Source organism: Rhipicephalus microplus, chromosome 3, assembly GCF_043290135.1.
Source record: "Rhipicephalus microplus isolate Deutch F79 chromosome 3, USDA_Rmic, whole genome shotgun sequence".
Lineage (NCBI taxonomy): Eukaryota > Metazoa > Arthropoda > Arachnida > Ixodida > Ixodidae > Rhipicephalus > Rhipicephalus microplus.
Genome location: NC_134702.1, coordinates 218,852,525 through 218,870,903, shown reverse-complemented (window position 1 = coordinate 218,870,903; position 18,379 = coordinate 218,852,525). Strand labels below are relative to the sequence as shown.

Below are 18,379 nucleotides of genomic sequence, written 5' to 3'. Positions count from 1 at the left end.
CCCCCACGAAAATGGGACGCCTTTTTTTCAGAAGACCGGTGTGTGGTAGGGTGATTTCTGCAGTCTCTCACGAACCGCCTGAAGTAGGAACAGAGTCTCACAAAGCTCCGGAGTCTGGATATCTTTGGCAGATCGGGGTACCGGGAAACTCGTGGCGGCAAAAGTTTTCTCTGGGTTGGGTCGCACACCAGAAGCATCGACTAAGTGACCCGACACTAATCTGTCGGTTGCCGAAGTGACACTTCGAGGCATTCAACTAGAGGCCAGCATTGCGGATGACGTTGATAATGGCCGACAGCCGCTAAAGTTGGGTCTCAAATGTAGGTGAAAATACAAGTACGTCTTCTAGGTAACACAAGCATGATAACCATTTGAACCCGTGTAGCAGAAACTTCATCATACGTTCAAACGTGGCTGGGGCGTTGCATAGACCGAAAGGCATAACCTGGAATTGGTACAGGCCATCGAGAGTCACGAAGGTGGTCTTTTCTTGGTCTTTCTCGTCTACGGCAATCTATCAATATCCAGAGCGAAGGTCGATGGATGAAAAGTAGCGTGCGCCATGGAGACAACCGAGAGTGTCATGAATACGGGGCAAAGGATACACGTCCTTTTTCATAATTTGATTTCGATGCCGAAAATTGGGTGACGCGCATGGGCTTAATGAGGGCTCAAAAACGCCTTTAGCTCACATTTTTTTCACTTCGCCTGGAATAATCTGGCGCTCCGATGCGGACAGACGATACGCTCAACGATGAATAGGAGCAGCATCACCTTTCTTGATGCGATGCTGGGCAAGAGAAGTTTGGCGGAGTGGTCGGTCGTCATGGTCGAAGATGTCGTGGTATGAAGCTAAAAGGTGGATGAGGGTGGCTTATTGCGCTGGGTGGATGTCAAGAGTGATCATGAGACGTATTGACATGTCGAGGCGTGTGGCATCAGGTGGGCGACAAGAAAGATTAGTGCATATGTCAGCTGCAAAAGTGGTGACGCGGTCATCGGCTAAGGACTGCAACGTGGTGATTAAGATGCCTTCAGGAAGAACTTGCGTCGTGAAGCTGAAATTTATGACGGGTAAAAGTTTTCGGTTGGCGGCTATAGTAACGACGCAGTGAGGGACGGTGACGTCACGGGCCAGTAGGACATCAGCAATCTGCATGATGATGTAATCTCCATCCAACACGGGTGAGGTATTGCCTAATTCGGCGAATGTGAGGGCTTTAGGCGGTAAGCGGAGAAAATCTGTGGCACAGAGGCCACGTTGAAGTTCAGGTTGAATATCTGGCTGAAGCAGAAGGTCTAAGCAAAGAGTACCAGCGGAACAGTCCATCGGAGCACAATGTGTCATCAGGAAGTCTATCCCTAAGATGATACCATGAACACAGCAGCACCGTGAATAGGACAGGAACGTAGCGGTTGGAGACGCCTATGCGAGTCGTACACAATCCGATGACAGGAACAGTTCCGCTGTCACCGACACGTACATCTTCTGCAGCAGGAGGCGTTGGTACTTTTCTGAAGTGGCGACAAAGATTAACACTGATTTTGGACGCGTGAGCGCCAGTATCGACTAGTGCTGTTAAAGAAATACCGTCCACGTGCACATCAATAAGATTATTGTTCGTAGGAAGCGTCAATAAAGGGTTTGGTACACACTAGATGATGCAGCACTACCTCCAGGAGCTACACAGTCTAGGTTTCCGTCGAGTACGATGGAAAGTTGGGCGGCCAGGGATGGCGGCGTGGTTGTGGTGACGGGGAACGATGGCATTGAGGGGACGAAGAACAAGCAGGAACAAGCAGGAAGAACAAGCAGGAAGCCTAAATTAACTTAACTGCCTAAATGGTTTTGAGTATGAATACCTAGTTATACTTCGAACTCTGTCCCGCAAATAAACAAGGAACACCTATTGACCGCGCACTATCGCATGTTCTTACTAACCCCGATTGTCGTGTTGTCCAGGCGTCTGGTACTGATCACTATCCAATATTTGTACGTTTAAATTATACACTTGGCGCTACTCTCACAGGCTTTACCAGCAGAAGTTTATTTCAACAATGTTCATTTAGTTATTATCCACTACAGACTGGAACTCAGTCATCACATGCGATAACCCTGAAATTGCCTATAATAAATTTTTGAAGATCACTTCAAACGCCTTTGCAGGTTCAACCATAATAAAAAAAATTATGTTTTCAGCTCGTCCTAAGCCATCGCTATCTGGAAGTTTGCTAAATTGTCTACGGAAAAAAGGTAACCTTTATAGAAAAATAAAGCGTCACATATTCAACTATCGTCCTATAGCTATACTTTTGTTCTTTAGCAAAGTTGTCGAAAAACTAATTGTAACACGCTCGACTTCCTATTTATCCAAATTTCACATCCAATAAACAAACCAATTTGAAATTAGAGAGGGCTACTCAACTCATTTAGCATTAATATATTTGACAGATATCATCCGGCAGGGAACTGATTCAGGAAACTTGGTTGGGGCATTATTTATTGATTTATCTAAAGCATTCGATTCACTAGTTCACTATACACTTTTTGCTAAATTAGATTTCATCAGTATAACAGGCCTGGCACTCAAATTACTACGAAACCATTTGGAAAACACAGTATATATCCTATCAATATGTAACACTTACTCGCACCCTAAAACGAGTAATATTGGGGTACCGCAGGAATCAAATAAGGTCCCCCATTATTCCTAATATAATATTGACCTTTCAAAATGTCTAAAACTATCTGACTTTTTTCTTTACGCTGACGACTCAACTATTTCCTGCTCAGACAACAAAACTGATTCATTATTGTGTAAAGTGAACCATGACGCGGATAACATAGTGACCTGGTTTCAACAAAATAAACTGCACATTATTGTTATAAAATCAAAGTTCGTCATTTTTTCTTCTAGGCAAAATCATTATTCAGCATTTCCATCATTAAGATTCTTCAAGCACACTCTATTCTCCTGATAATGTCTTGTTTCTTGGTGCCACATTAGATAAACACCTCAAATTTGATGAGCACGTTCTCACGTTAACAAAAAGGCAGCTTACGGCATTAGAGTATTAACCTAAAGTTCTCAGTTTCTTCAACATAGAAACACTAGTCTCTCATTATGCTGCTTTTATTCATACGCATAATATTATTGCATATCATCATGGGGAAACACCTATCCAGTTCATTTATCACCCTTGCAGTACACTCAAAATCAAGGTTTTAGTTTCATGACACACAGCAACTACACATCAGAAGCATCTTCATTGCTCACCGCTAATGGCATTTTTGCGAATACTCTATCTTTTGCGAATACTCTATCAAACTTTGGCAATACTCTATCGCAATTCTGATGCACAAATTATCAACGGAAAGCTTCCGTTTGTCATAGTCACCAAATGTTAGCATCCTCACTGATTGTCAACCCGTTTTGCTTCCAACAATAGCAATTTATAACCGAGACTCAGAATTAATTATGTCAAGTTTACTTCTAACTTCTCAGCCACTCAACTGTAGAACTCATTACCAAGCCATATCAAGACTATCTCTCATTTCCACACACTCATGTTCACTCTTCATTCTTACTTGCATTCAGCATAATCATTTCATCACCACCACTTTTTATCCTTTTTATTAACAAATCATGATAGTATTATGCTTCTTTTTTGCAATGTTTAGTTCGTGTTCATATATAGCTGCGTTTTACATACTTTTGTTACTCATTCCTCATGCGAGGTCCCCTGTACAGTATGTTGACTTTGGAACCTCCCTCTGTATCTGTATAATCCCCAATCGTAACTACCAATTTTGTGCAAATAAATAAATGAAATGAAAATGAAAAAAATGTTTATTTGTTGATTTTTCCCAAGCTTTTGATTTGGTGAAACTTGAGGTGTTGCTAAGTAAGTTAGATATTTAAAATGCTTGTGGTTGTGGGTTATATTGCTGCGGTCATACTTGTCCCATCGGCAATAAATTGTCCAAACAGATAACTCATGATTCCGAATTCTGTCACAGCTGTGCCGTGTTCCGCAGTGCAGCATACTGGGACCTTTGCTCTTTAACCTTTACATTAATGACAATGTTAACATTAATAAAAACGTCGTCTATATCACATATCCAGACGACACAATCATATTGTTTCTGGAAACAGCATCGACCACCTCATCTCAAATTGTAATGACACCTTAATTGAACTACAACACTGGTCTTCATTTAACGTCATGAATATCAATGAAAATAGAACAAAGGCGCTTATATTTCGAGACAAGAATAAGCCAACCTATGCTCATGCGGACATAATTTTTATTTCCTGCCCATTTGATGTTGTCGACTATTTTAAGTGCCTTGGTGTTTTGTTTACTGCGCACGTGGCTTGGGAAGCTCATGTCAACTTAGTGCTAAAAAAATTATCTCGAATAATAGTCGGTCGGCTCAATTACATTCTATCGCCAAAACTTGAAGTCCTCACTTATAATTCTCTTTTCTATTGACATCCTAACTATTGTAAACTTGTCTGGGGTACAATTTCATTATCTGATATCCATCCAAAAAGTTTACGTTATGCAGAAATAATATCTATGAAATGTTTATAATGCTGGATGTACTGCAAAACCAACTAGCTTCTTTCATAAGGCTGGTGATATAACCACTCACAATATATACTATTATCGGCTGAGTTCTAGATATAAATATGACGTAAGACATACCGCACATAAATTCGACACCCTAGCACATTTGGAAACAAATGACCACTACTATAAAGCGAGACATCGAGAGCATTAAAATGTTGTCACACCCCGTATGAATAGAGCGTTTATGTTATTCTTTAACATCAGTGTTCAACCTGTTTCAGTTATTCAATTTTTATTTGTGTTGTTGTTCCTCAGCTGCACTTAGATCTATGTTTGTATTAGTAAACTAATTTTATGAACCACGGCGTTGTATGTTTGTATGCCCCGCCGCGGTGGTCTAGTGGCTAAGGTACTCTGCTGCTGACCCGCATGTCGCGGGTTTGAATCCCGGCTGCGGCGGCTGCATTTCCGATAGAGACGGAAACGGTGTAGGCCCGTGTGCTCAGATTTGGGTGCACGTTAAAGAACCCCAAGTGGTCGAAATTTCCGGAGCCCTCCACTACGGCGTCTCTCATAATTATATGGTAGTTTTGTGACGTTAAACCCGACATATTAATCATATTGTTACGGAAAAGAAGAGACGCCGTAACGACGAGGCTGGGGATTAGATATATTCCAAACCAGCGGTAATGGCGTGCCCGGTTCACCAGCGAGCGAGCGGAGACAACCCTTCGTCTTCCTCGTCAGGCACACACGCACGTCGCCCCCTATAATATCAGTATACATGCATGTAGCAATATCAATAAGTTGTATGTTTGTATGCTTTTTTTGCAGCCTATTGTATATTTTATTGCGCACTAATCATATGTTTTCATGTTATCATTTGTGAACTGCTTTGTTTTGCTGCTGCCCACATGCCATAGAGTATTTTGGGCTACGGACTAGTAAAGCCGCCTCTCGGCAGCTTTTTTCCGATGCCCTCCATCTGAAAAATTGTACAAGGTGGAAATAAAAATTTTGTTTGATTTGAATGACCAGCGGTTATTTTTTCGATGTATTAATTAGAAACGAGGAGCACTTCAATACGTCTCTTGATGCATGGAAAGTTGTTTACTTAGTGCAGCTAGATGAATTACTAGTAATTATATTTAGGTGGTAAGTCTAACGTGATTGGCATCATTTTGTGAACGTCCTACAGTGGCAAACTTGTTTATCTGCATTTACCTTAATATCTCGGTAAGTAGGGCACTGTTGTTGGTGATGTTGTCGTTTTAGACGTTGTCATACATTGAGTTGAGCTTTCACTCTGATGTAAATTGTTATTTGACTTTAGTGCGCCTTTAACTACTGGATAAGACAGCATGCACAAAACTTGAAGAACGTTGACAGTGCCCAAGCTTGTCCCACTGCAGAAAATGCATGTGTGAGTGGAAGGAAGACAACATTATAAGAAGCACGCTGAAGAGCACGACAAAAGTGGAACACGGGACGAATAAGAGGTGCTGCTGTATAGCACAGCCCTGGAAGACTAGCTGCGACTCAACGAAAGAGCTGAACGCATCGCTCGTGCCAGCGGGTCCTTGGAATAGGCGCACCACCATGCCGGAAAGATATGCTCTTCAATAGTATATTCCCTGGGAGGCTCTGTAGTCATAGCGGGTCTGGTTTCTGCATAATAATGTTTTCTTTCTACTACCACTTATATGAAGCCAGAAAAAAAATTAGCCGGGAACTCTGGCAGGCCGACTGTATAAGGCAAAAAAGCAACTGTGTTAGTGACACGTCTATCTGCCCCTAAGTAATCATGATTTGTTTATTTTATGTGGTACGCTCATAGGCCCATGGGTAAGTTGTATTCCTTCATATGCGCTCTGTATGTCTGCTTCCACTGTTCTACATATATCGCTAGTATCGCCTATGTTGTCATTCTCTCTGATGCCTTTGTCTATTCAGCGCAAACATTATAGTCATATATACTCGCCCACTCGCCCAGCAACAAGTTCAAACAAGATCACGCTGGGAATACGGCTACCACTTTGTTTTAGGAGTCGCGGCCTCTTTCGGTCAAAAATTAGCTTGTTGTGCCACGAGCCATTTGGGGCTTCAGTATCAAAACAGGAAACGCAATAATGCTTCGTCAACAAGATGTATGCGCTGCTTCAATTTTTTATAGTAGATACTCCCTACAGACGGAGTGGTCTTAACCAATAATACAATTTGGCCTGCTACAATGTAGACTTCACGGAACGGAAAAATTTTGCCATGACCCTGTGCTATGCATGTTTGGCGTGAGACATGCTCAGGTATACCGATTACATTTGAACTTTCATTGATAAACACTGTAGCAATACTTACGAGAGAGGTATCCAAGCCAGAGATAAATTCATGGGAAGATGGAAGGTTGATGCAACAAGAGGTCGCACTCGTTCATTTTTCACTTGCTACCTTCAGCTCCTTCCTTTCTCTAGTTTGGAGGGAGAGCTCGAAGCCTAAACAGTCGCAGTACTAAGAAAATCAGTTGCTGCCTTTGTGAAGAGAAGTCTGCTTGTCGAATCTAATAACGTTTCTTGTTGAATGATCTCTTATAACTCACAGGTATGGGTACAGTTTCTACAACTAAGTTGTGGTGTGTAAGATTTCACGAAGTTCCTCGCAAGGATTCTTCACTGGCAAGTGAAAAAACCTTCAACCGTCAAGTGCACGTAAGCATTTATTCAACCCTCATGAAGAGAACAGATTGGGATATCACTGTTTTGCTGTTACAAATATAACCCTGACTCCGGTTGATGGATATGCTTATAACGCTTAGTTAATCCTCGTGACATGCAGGGTCACCTGTACAAGTGTAGATAAAGCCAACTTTGAATACAGCGGATGACAATTGGGTGTTTCTTTGTCAGCGTATATGATAGACAAAGGCAAAGCAAGGAACGTTAACAAAGAAGCCACAGTTGTGGCGATTCCACGCAAAGAAATACGAAGGAACCAGGTCAATAAATTATTTGTTTTCACAAAATAGCTCTAACTGAGGCTCTTAATTGAACATGAACCGACTAGCCCAATTATTAGTGCTTCTAAAAGCAATGAGCGGCACGGCCACGTCAAGCACTTTTCATTTTGTTGTTGGGGAAACTTTAGGGCCAGGGTTTAACTCGAGCAGCCGTCCACGTAATGTTGACTTAACTTCGAATCGCTTTGGCTGCGAATGCCTCGCATTTGCTGTATTCCGAGGTCGTTGATTTCATTGTAGTAAGGCAACGAAGTCTTCAGTCGCTCGTAGTAGTCCAGTATAATGGGAAAACGACTCAAATCATAGTCGGCGCACTGCGAAAAAAAAGACATATATAGGTAAAATGAATCGTGCCAAGTCACTCATGTTTGCAATAGATGATGACGGCGCTAATAAGTGTTGAAGCATCATGTCGATAAACGTATTTATATTTCAAAATTTCCACTGCTCATGTGAAATTACAGATACATGCACACTGCACGACGTCAGTACATTAAACAAAGTGAGGTAATCGACTCTGTGGACACATTCACTACGGCGCGACCCGTATAACAGGGTGCCCCAGCTATCTTTAGCCAGAGTTTAAATATGAGTCGACACACGCGAATATAAGACGTCACCAAACACGTGTTTCTGACTATTGTCTGGAGTGAATCAGACTATTGTTGTGTTCTGATAATTGTTTATTTACATCCTTTTAGCTTACTAACTTCGTAAGGAACGAACCCAGACAACACAAACACAACCTCAAGACATCCTTATTATGCCTCCGTAAGGACAATATCACGCCCTGAAAATGTCCTCTTATGGCACTAGAATGGTACTAATCCCGTCCTCTTGTTCATTCACATAACAACCTCAGTACATCCTCAAAACAACACTTAAGGAGTTTTTCAGTATCTTTTCAGAACAACGATTGCGTGGCCAGTTCCGTACTGTGGGCAGCGATACTACTTAGGATTTACTTCTTTTCATGATATTTCTATACATCAAAAGAAAAAAAACCTTCGAGGTCTCGTGTATATATACTGTATCAATCAACAGAGAGGTGACAAATCAAATAAGGTTTGTAGACCGAAATTTATTTATTTAACAGTAATTAATCACAACTGACAGCTTTGTCAGGCATTTCAGTCCGCGTATAGTCTGAAAAAAGAAAAGCAGCATCAAGGCAGTCGACACGGCTCAATAAACCACGTGTGTAATCTTCCTCAAAAGTTTGACGCAGTGTCCTTATCACCACGTGTATCGTGCCCAATGCATTCACTAGTGTTAGAGGCTTCACTCTGACAGCCTACCAGTACACTCAGCAGAGGCGTTGACTTGGCTTGCCCGAGGTCGGGCCATGTGTCAAATGCAGAAGGCGATCATTTCACGTTGGCACCAGGCGGCTTCGAAGCACAATTGATCGCGATTGTCTGGTTTTCCAGGCTGCTTCGAACCACACCTCGCCGCGGTCCGCTGGTGAAAATACATCGATGATCAGTCTGAACGGTGAGCAGCCCAGTGCACCCATCAACACTGCAATTTACCTCCTGTTGTCACCTATGACTTACACTCTCACATATATCTCACTTTTAACCATGCACACAAACAACAAAGGACACGAAGCTTCACTAGTACTCTGCATTTTCCCTGACAGACCTCATTTTCAGAGTCTGTTGTCTTAAATGGCTTGGCTACTTGACTATCCAGAATGGTGCCGCATGATCAATGGTAGCCAGCTGCTAGTTTGTTATTGCGCGCTACAGCGGCGAATAATGACTAATTTAAGGCTGTGACATTTAAAAACACACTGCTTCAATTTGGCATTTCACAATACCACATTCATTACCTAATCTAATTAATTACGCGTGTCTCATTAGGCGGAATGCGTAATTTGAAAATTTTTTGCAAAAAATAATTCATCGAGGCGAAAATATACAATAACTTTATGACTGTATGAAACGAACGTGTGGAAAAAGTTTTCACATATGAAATACATCATCTTGGTGCGCAAAGTTCTTGAGGAATCCTATCGAAATTCTCAGTGCAACGCTTTTGTCATCCCCAAAAGGGTCCTTAACAAGACCTTTTCTGAACCAATTGTTGTCCTCAGAAAGCACTTGAAAAGACGTTTGAACCAGTGCTAGTGCATTCCTTTTGTCCTCTCCGAAATGTGTTTAAAATTGTTTTTTCAGGATAAATTGTTGTCGTCAAAAAGCACTCTAAAAGACATTTCCGGGTCAATTAACCAGCTTGTGCCGTCTTCAGTAAGTACTAAGGTCAATGGGAAATGTATGAGGATGATTGTTCCATATGAAGACGACCTCGGGACATCGAGTGTCGTCTGCGAAGATGGGGAAGATGAGAAAGTTGTAAGTCGCTTTGCAAAACGTCTGATTGCACAGTTTCGAATTTTATATGTGGAAAATATTATTGTTTTTCTCATTTTTTTGATACCTACTAATTCCTGCAAAATACAAATAAACCACGTGACATACCCACTGGCGCACCCACGCATGCCGTAATTCTGGTGCTCCCTAACGTTATGCTGCCTTCGGACCGGTTCAGTGGTACGTAGTCACAGCGGTTGTCATTTTTGGGGCCAACACTGAAACGTGTCAATCGCAGAGGCACCACTATTGTTGCGGCCCGGTCGAGGCAGCACAATCGGGCAAATAAAATGGTCGTTTGTACGTGGAATGTTAGGGAGCACTATAATCACAGCGCGTGTAGGTGCGCCAGTGGGTTTGTCATGTGGAATTTTAGGGGTGAAGCCTCTTATGGCGTGGCTCTGTCGCTCCTCCGTATGTATGTATGTATGTATGTATGTATGTATGTATGTATGTATGTATGTATGTATGTATGTATGTATGTATGTATGTATGTATGTATGTATGTATGTATGTATGCATGCATGTATGTATGTATGTATGTATGTATGTATGTATGTATGTATGTATGTATGTATGTATGTATGTATGTATGTACCAACGTTTCTAGACTAGGTAAGTTGCAAAACTTCCCGCGTCAGACTACTCGTCACACGGCGCCGGGACAGCTTCCGGTTTGGTGGCGCTGGCGGCGCAACAAGCTTCCGCTAGCAGACGAAAACGCGTAGTCGTCGTGGCAAGACGCCGTGGCGACCGTTCTGAAAGAGCTTTGCCAACAGTATATTATCGAGATTTGTTGTGCTGCCGCAAAAACTTAATACTGCGTAATATTAAGCGGTCTAAGGCAAATACAGTATAATTATGATTTTCTGAACTGCCCACAATAAACAATGCTTCATATATATATCATGGCATACGAGTTGCCGGTTAGTTGCTAGTTAGTGTACGTTCGCAATAAACTTTTAGACGCGAAAAACCCAATTACAATGTCTGGCATCCTTTTTTGTGGCTGTGTTTTTTGCGCTTGAAAATAAATTACAACTATGTGGCGCGATCTCGTGGCTTTTGTCTGGTTATGTGGTCAGCTTTTTTTTAATGTCAGTCACATTCTTTAGCAACTTAGACCGTCGAAAAGCTACGCGTGCGGCCATTTTCTCGAGTATGTCTTCCCTCTGCTTCTTATGGAGTTCCTCTAATGAAACCTTTTAACACAGCGGCAGCCAAAGCTTCGAGCAGAGACCATACTTTGGGGTATCGGTGAGCACTTCATAGTCATTACTCACGAGTCTGCCTATTGACGCATTGGGACAACATGAACACACTTGCAGCTTTTCTCTGTGTTCCAGAAGTTCGGCCCATAGGGTGATGGTATCTTCAATGCCAGGCGACTTGGCTAAGCGATTGTGACGGCTGCTAATGGTGACTGTCATGTCTTCTGCGACGAAAACGCATTTCTCCACAAATAGCGCTCTTTTTTTTTGAGCCCTAGAAACCCCACAAGACATACTGTCTCGCCATCCTCAACAACTTTCCGCCAGCATGCAAACAAACGTTTTCTATGTCTTTAAGCGAAATGACGCCACTAGTTGACGGCATGTCGGGACTTATTTCACTGTCTTCGAGCTCAGTGCTCGGAGATACTCTATTCTTTTTCGGCGATGATATTCTGGAAAAGACCCTGCTCCTATCGGGCAGCTTTCGCTTCTTCGTCGCGGGCCCCGCAACAAAAGTAAGCGGGCAAGGTAAGCGGGTAAATTCGGGAATATTCGTGGAACGCATCCTTCGACGAGGTCCCACTTTCCTCTTGCGATTTGTACCTTCTTACCATATGACGTGAGTGAAAGTCTTCAGGATGTCCTTCTCGTGAAAGAGTATATCACACACACCTGAGGTGCTGGGCAGTTTCTTATCCGCACGAGGAATAGCGTGGTCCCATACCTCTCGCTGCTCAGGTACACGTGGGTACAAAAGAAATGTTGTGGTGTCTCTCATTTCCCGTAGCTACTCTACAGCCGAGAACGCAACATCTGGGCATGATGAAAACACGCAACACATACAAAGCAGAACAGGGTGCGCTGAAGCATAAAACTTTTCACGCAGAAAGAAGCCTCCACGAATAAAGATGCACTGCAACATGCAGAGCCGACGGAGGCTACGGGAGTGACATGACGAGCATGCAGTGAGTGAATCCGGATGCGACAGCAGCGCCACATTTATCGCTGGCAGCGGCGGCGCCGCGCAACACCGGTCAGTTTTGCAACTTACCTAGTTCTAGAAACGTTGGTACGTACGTACGTACGTACGTACGTACGTACGTACGTATGTATGTATGTATGTATGTATGTATGTATGTATGTATGTATGTATGTATGTATGTATGTATGTATGTATGTATGTATGTATGTATGTATGTATGTATGACGCAAACCGCGTCATATTTTCATTGTGCTGATACGCTTTGTAACGCGTGAATTAATTTTGTGTGATCTGTAAAACTTCACCAATTACCCCCCTTACTCAATGCCCTGTGAAAGGGCCTGTAAGGAATTTTAAATAAATAAATAAATAAATAAGTATGTATGTGTGTATGTGTGTATGTGCGTGTATGTGTGTGCGTGCGTGCGTGTGTGTATGTGCGTGCGTGTATGTGTGTATTTATGTGTGTGTATATGTGTGTTTGTGTGTATATATATATATATGCGTGTGTGTGTATGTGTATGTATGTATGTATGTATGTGTGTATGTATGTATGTATGTATGTATGTATGTATGTATGTATGTATGCATGTATGTATGTATGTATGTATGTATGTAGAGCGGGTATGTGCCACCGGTGGCACATACCCGCTCTAGAGCAGGTATGTGCCACAGGGGTTGCGAGATGGGAGATAGCGGTACTTGGAGTGCTCACAAGATGGACGTATGGATGAATGGACAGACAGACTAGCAGACGGACGAACGGATGCATGGACGCGCGGGAGTACGGACGGATGGACGCACGAACGGACAGACCGATGGATGAACGGACTCATGGACGCACGCATGGAGACACGGATGGTCGCATGGATTGACGCATGGATGGTTGTGCGGACTCAAGAAAGCACGGACGTGCTGATGGACGCTTCGCCCCACTCATCATCATACACTTCATGGATATGCTGTCAATTGCTGTGAAAACAGCAATTTAACCATTTTTGTATTTCGCGGGCGTTTGTAGTGAGTAGAAAAACATTAATGCTTAACGAATAATAAGTTCGAAACTGTCCAATAGGATGTTTTGCATACCGATCTACCTTTTCCCCATTGAAATGTTTTAGCCGCCTTCGTTCCTTCAGAACCTAGTTAATTAAAAGATATAATGATGCAATTCATCATAACACAAAGAATAGTCTGACTCGCTCCAGGCAACAGTCAGCAACCTGCATTTTATCGTGTCGTCATTGCGTGTGTCGGCATATTTTTGAACTCTGGCTAAGATACCTGGGGCACCCTCTATACTGTAGTTGTGGAACAGGCCGCTTATTACGCCTATGTCAGACCAATACCGGAATACGCCTGTCCTGTGTGGGATCCGTTTCACAAAGTACACATTCATGCACTAGAGCGCATTCAGTCGATAACAGCAATATTTGTTCTGGGAAAATATGACTGAATTGAAAGCTCTCAATGTATGAAAAAAGAGTTGGCAATACTTACAAGATCGAAGACGTAATCTAAGATTGAAACCATTTTATTCAATCTATAGCAAGAAAACAGACATTAATCCTTCAGAATATTTAAAACCAGCGCATTATCATTCCTCTCGTCATGACTACAAACTTAAAGTACGGCCATACAACCCCAGAACGGATCTTTTTAAGCGTTCTTTTTTCCCGCAAGCCACTGTCGAATGCATTATTTTACCAGCTGATTTAGTTGGCCGCAAGACTGTGGATTCATTCTATGAGGCACTGTGCCCCCCACCATCATGCCTAAGATGGCGCTGCGGGTAATCTTCGAAATAAAGAAAGAAAAAAACTGTTACAAGGTCACAGCAACAGCCAACTTCAGCAGCGATACTGATCGCCTCACTGCTGTTGCCGGTAACCACCTGAATTATCGCTAAGCATGAGGAAAATATCAACAACAATGAGAGTGCACCACGATTTGAGCTTGAGTTGAACTGAGGCGGTGTGCGTGACAGCCAAGTGTGCTACGACACAGCTATTTTAGAGCTAGAAGCTTCTTTGGAGCAGGGTTCCCCAGCAGTGAGGGGGGTGGGTGGAGGCGGTCGAGGATTTGTTGCAAAGCTTTCCACCCTAGTTATTCAAACAATGGGGTGGGTTTTCCACCGCCTCTCGAAGGACGATAAAAGGAGGGGGGGAGGGGCTAGCCTCCTTTCTTACCCTGACGGTGGGTGTCTGGAGTGTTCTGTTGTCCTCCATAAGTGTGAAAGAATTTGCTTTGATCTAACGACTCGCAGAAGGCGGCCAAACTTCGTGAATCTGGTTTGTCTATCCGGTATCACATCTTCTTCGTAAGCATTCATAAATCAACGATTTCTTTTGTTCAGAGCTAGTTCTTTCCGCACGTCGTCAGAGAACCTGAAGTCGTTTCCAATCTACAAATAATTCCGTTTTTTAGAAGAGCATGCACTAAATGTTGTCATGACAATGTTCTTCCATGAGAAACTGAAACTTGCTTTAGTGTATTCTTTGGTTGGTGTCACGTACCTTAGAAACGACATCCTCTGATCTTCAGAGTTTTGTGAATGTGGTCATTCTCAAATGTCTTTATGTCCGCGAACCATCCCACAAATTGGACAAAACTTTTTAGACCAAGGCCAAGTCAAGGCAGCTGCTGTGCGCATTACCACGAAAAAACGCTGGACTGCCATGATTTTAAAAAGCGCAGCTAGTTTTCTGACAAAATTATGTCAGGCCTTTGTCGCTTATCTGGGACCATCTCAATAGCGTATGGTGGGTACTAAAGCGCTCAATAATGACCCATGGGCTTGCATAGAAATTATAGTAAGTATGCTAGTCTTTTGTAATTAAATATTTGAAACACGCCATTAGGCACCAGTGCTGCCAGAAGCTACCATGCAAACAAGAGAATAGTCATCACAAAAAGAGCGGAAACATGATGTTTTCCCGCACTTTAAAAAAATATTTATTATGCGCCACTGCATTGGGAAGAATAGTTTCGAAAATCAAAAGTACGTACTTTTGCCAGGGCATCATTGACGTCACTTTTTAATTTTTTTAACGTATGTTTGACTTCAGCACCCAACCCTACCCTTGCGCAAGAAGTATTAGGCAGGGGAGGGCACAAAAAGTGCCCTATAGAGAGAGTTAGTAGGACGGGGAGGATGAATCTTCGCCCAAATTCATGGGGAGCTCTGCACATGCCCCTTCACAAAGCTCCTAGACTGTCGCGCTGCCGAGCAGCATTCGGGAGCATCCTCTCAAGAATGGTTGCTAGATGACACCATGGCAGCACAACGTTGCTGCTCCTTTGTTCTACTGTTCTTGTCAATGTTAACGCGTCACCAGGAAAGACCTACTATGACTTTGCATATTTGGCGCATCAGTGAACCGACCGTAGGCTTTCCGTGGCACGATAAATTTGGTTCGTTCGCACGAGGCGCAAAGTATTCGTAAGAATATAAGGCAACTGGCACTTTCGGTGATCCTGACGGGAAAACTTTCATTATGCCATTTCAACATTTCGTAAGTTTTTTGTGAGAATGTTACAGAAACATACTGATTCCTTCAGCTAACATACAGAGTTTTCGGAACGAAATACTGAGTATTTCACTAGGGATACCCTAGATCATGCGCATATCAGCTTCGCAAGGTTCTCTTTAGCCATGAAGGTTAATTAGGTGTTATTTTCTAAGATTTCCAGTTGAAAATTACCCTATTTTGCTAATATATAGCATTCGTAGGTAATTTTGTAGTGCATGAATTCCTTAACATTTCAGCTGTGCAGTCGTGTGTGCTCGCGATGTGATCTAGACGGAGCAATGTGTAACTGACAACGCTTCCGAATTAGGCGCTTTGCCCTTTGCCAGAAAAGTGCTGTTATGAGCTGTGCGAACGACGTGCCAGTCATTTCACTGACGCAATGCAACAGATTCGCTTGTTCACCCATTTCAGAGCAAAATGTTCGCCACGTGCAGGCGTTAACAATGTGATGCGTAGTGGTCGAAGTCATTCGGCTGAGAAAATACTTCAGATTTCTTGAAGCAGTGATGTTGAGACAAACCATCTTGACAACGAGGATTTTTTACTGGACGTAGAAGGTTGTCAACGCCCCGAAAGTGACAAGCAAAGACAAATGATCAACTGCTAATCACGAGGAGCGAGTTGTACTTCACGTCCCGTGACGCGTTAATGTGTTTTTCTTCCACCTGTAAGTCACTTTGATTGTATCTGCTATATCATAATATCCTTGAACGAGATCAATGTAAAAGCAGGGTATTTCTTGTGCACTGCATGGAATACAAATAGTGTAAATATTTGGAGCGCTGCAAGCCGCCAACACGCTGGCAGTCGATCAGTGAAGCGAATTGATTAGAGTGAAGAAACTTGCAGTCACAGTCCCGATTCATGCCTCTGGGCGAACGTCAGCCGTACATTACTGGAACCTACCAAACTGCATTGACTTTCGGCGTATTTTCACAACAATCGAAGAATTCCGCGCCGCCAAAAGCACGAGTGTGCATTCTTTTCAATATCCATGTTTTGATTCTGCTTATCGAAGCAGAAAGACGCGACTGCGGTTCATTGCACCCGGATAAAGTCTGAGCATTACCAGGGGACAGAAGCGTTACTGATGAGGTTCACCCTGCCGCGGTGGTCTAGTGGCTAAGGTACTCGGCTGCTGATCCACAGGTCGCGGGTTGAATCCCTGTAGCTTTGGCTGCATTTTTGATAGAGGCGAAGATGTCGTAGGCATGTGTGCTAAGATTTGGGTGCACTTTATTGAGCCCCTGGTGGTCAAAATTTACGAATTTACGCCCTTCACTACCGTGCCTCTCCTAATCGTATGGTAGTTTTGGGAAATAAACCCCGAATATCAATTACTGAACAAGATCATGGTGCTTGAGATTGATTGAAGGGGTAACTCCACGTTCCTGATAACGCAATTCAGTAATAACGGCACCATTATAAAATTTGCAAACCATCGCCGCGTTAAACAACCGGTCTCGTGCAGCATATATGACGCTACTCGCTAGCAGCCTGCTACTGGTGCGAATCCTCCAGGAAAGCTCTGTGCATACTACTTTGGACTATTTTTAAGTTGATACAACAATTCTACTTTATGCAGTTTTTTGTAGCGTGTTTTCTCGAAGAATGCCACTACAGCGTTGAAAAAGGAAAACAACTGAGAGGCAGAAGCAGTGACAGTGACACAGACGGTGAATTTTTCTGCTTCTATGAGTTTTTTTGTGTGTTTTCTATCTTCAATGTTTATGTGTCTCATTCAAGCCAGTTCTCTGAACACTAAGTTGCAGAGAAAGCAACACTTGAGTTTTGTAGCACGCACATGATTTTGGAAAGCATTGTTTATTCACGTTAACAGAGTTGAAATGTAACCTTCCACACCACGCAAAATGAATAGGTGGCGAGCCTTTAGCACTTTTCATGGTTTGGAGTACTATTTAGGTGTAGTATTCATTTCAGAACAGCCCACAATTTCATCTGGGTAAAATTGGTAGGGCCCACACGTCCGCTCGCTTTATACCTGCGTATGCTAAGGAATAAGTGGACCCTGTGGGTGCCATTCTGAATCACTTCGTTCTTCGTTATTCTGAATCACGTTCACTTCGTGGGCATTGCGACTGCACTCGACTACTCAATATTACCGACAAACATGCTATCAGTGAACGACTAACGTGCATCGGCAACCCTGATGATAAATGAAAACTATATTTGCTGAAAAAAGCAAATAAGCCCAAAGAAACGCGACAAGCAAATGAGAAATTCTACAAGTTCTTCGGTGGTTAACCAAAACTATAATCAGAATAATATAGGGGGAACTGACACCTATTGAATGTGTCGACAATAGTGCTAGTAAAACCCTTTTTTTCTATCAGGCATACCTATTGTTTATCGTCGTCATGTCGTACAGGCTGAAAAACTTAGGTCAGGTCGTGGCGAATAAACATACGGCCTTACTGTTTTCACCAACAGCAACCGATATAAATGAATCCTATCCGGAGGGCGTCCGGAGAAACTCTAAGAAACAGCTGGTCGCAAAAAAAAAGACACCATAGTTCCGTCTCTGAACAACACCATATTCGGCGCTAGGGAAAGGTAGTGACGTGGAGAATGAAAGCAATGAATACAATTTATTTTCACTTGTACTGAAAGACAACATAAAACGACATTTTCGCGAATGCAAAGTATCTAGTTCTTCATTACGAGTT

The 18,379-nt window shown here is 42.8% G+C and overlaps 1 protein-coding gene across 1 annotated transcript in view; it reads right to left on the bottom strand.

Annotated features, from left to right (window-relative positions):
- Nucleotides 1–7,270: 7,270 nt before the first annotated feature.
- Nucleotides 7,271–18,379, bottom strand: part of LOC119177483 (glutathione S-transferase 1) — a 40,930-nt gene continuing 29,821 nt past the window's right edge. Inside the window, exon 5 of the mRNA XM_075888237.1 lies at nucleotides 7,271–7,902. Coding sequence (XP_075744352.1) covers nucleotides 7,726–7,902 — 177 coding nt within the window. The 3' untranslated portion in view covers nucleotides 7,271–7,725. The remainder of the gene's footprint in view (nucleotides 7,903–18,379) is intronic.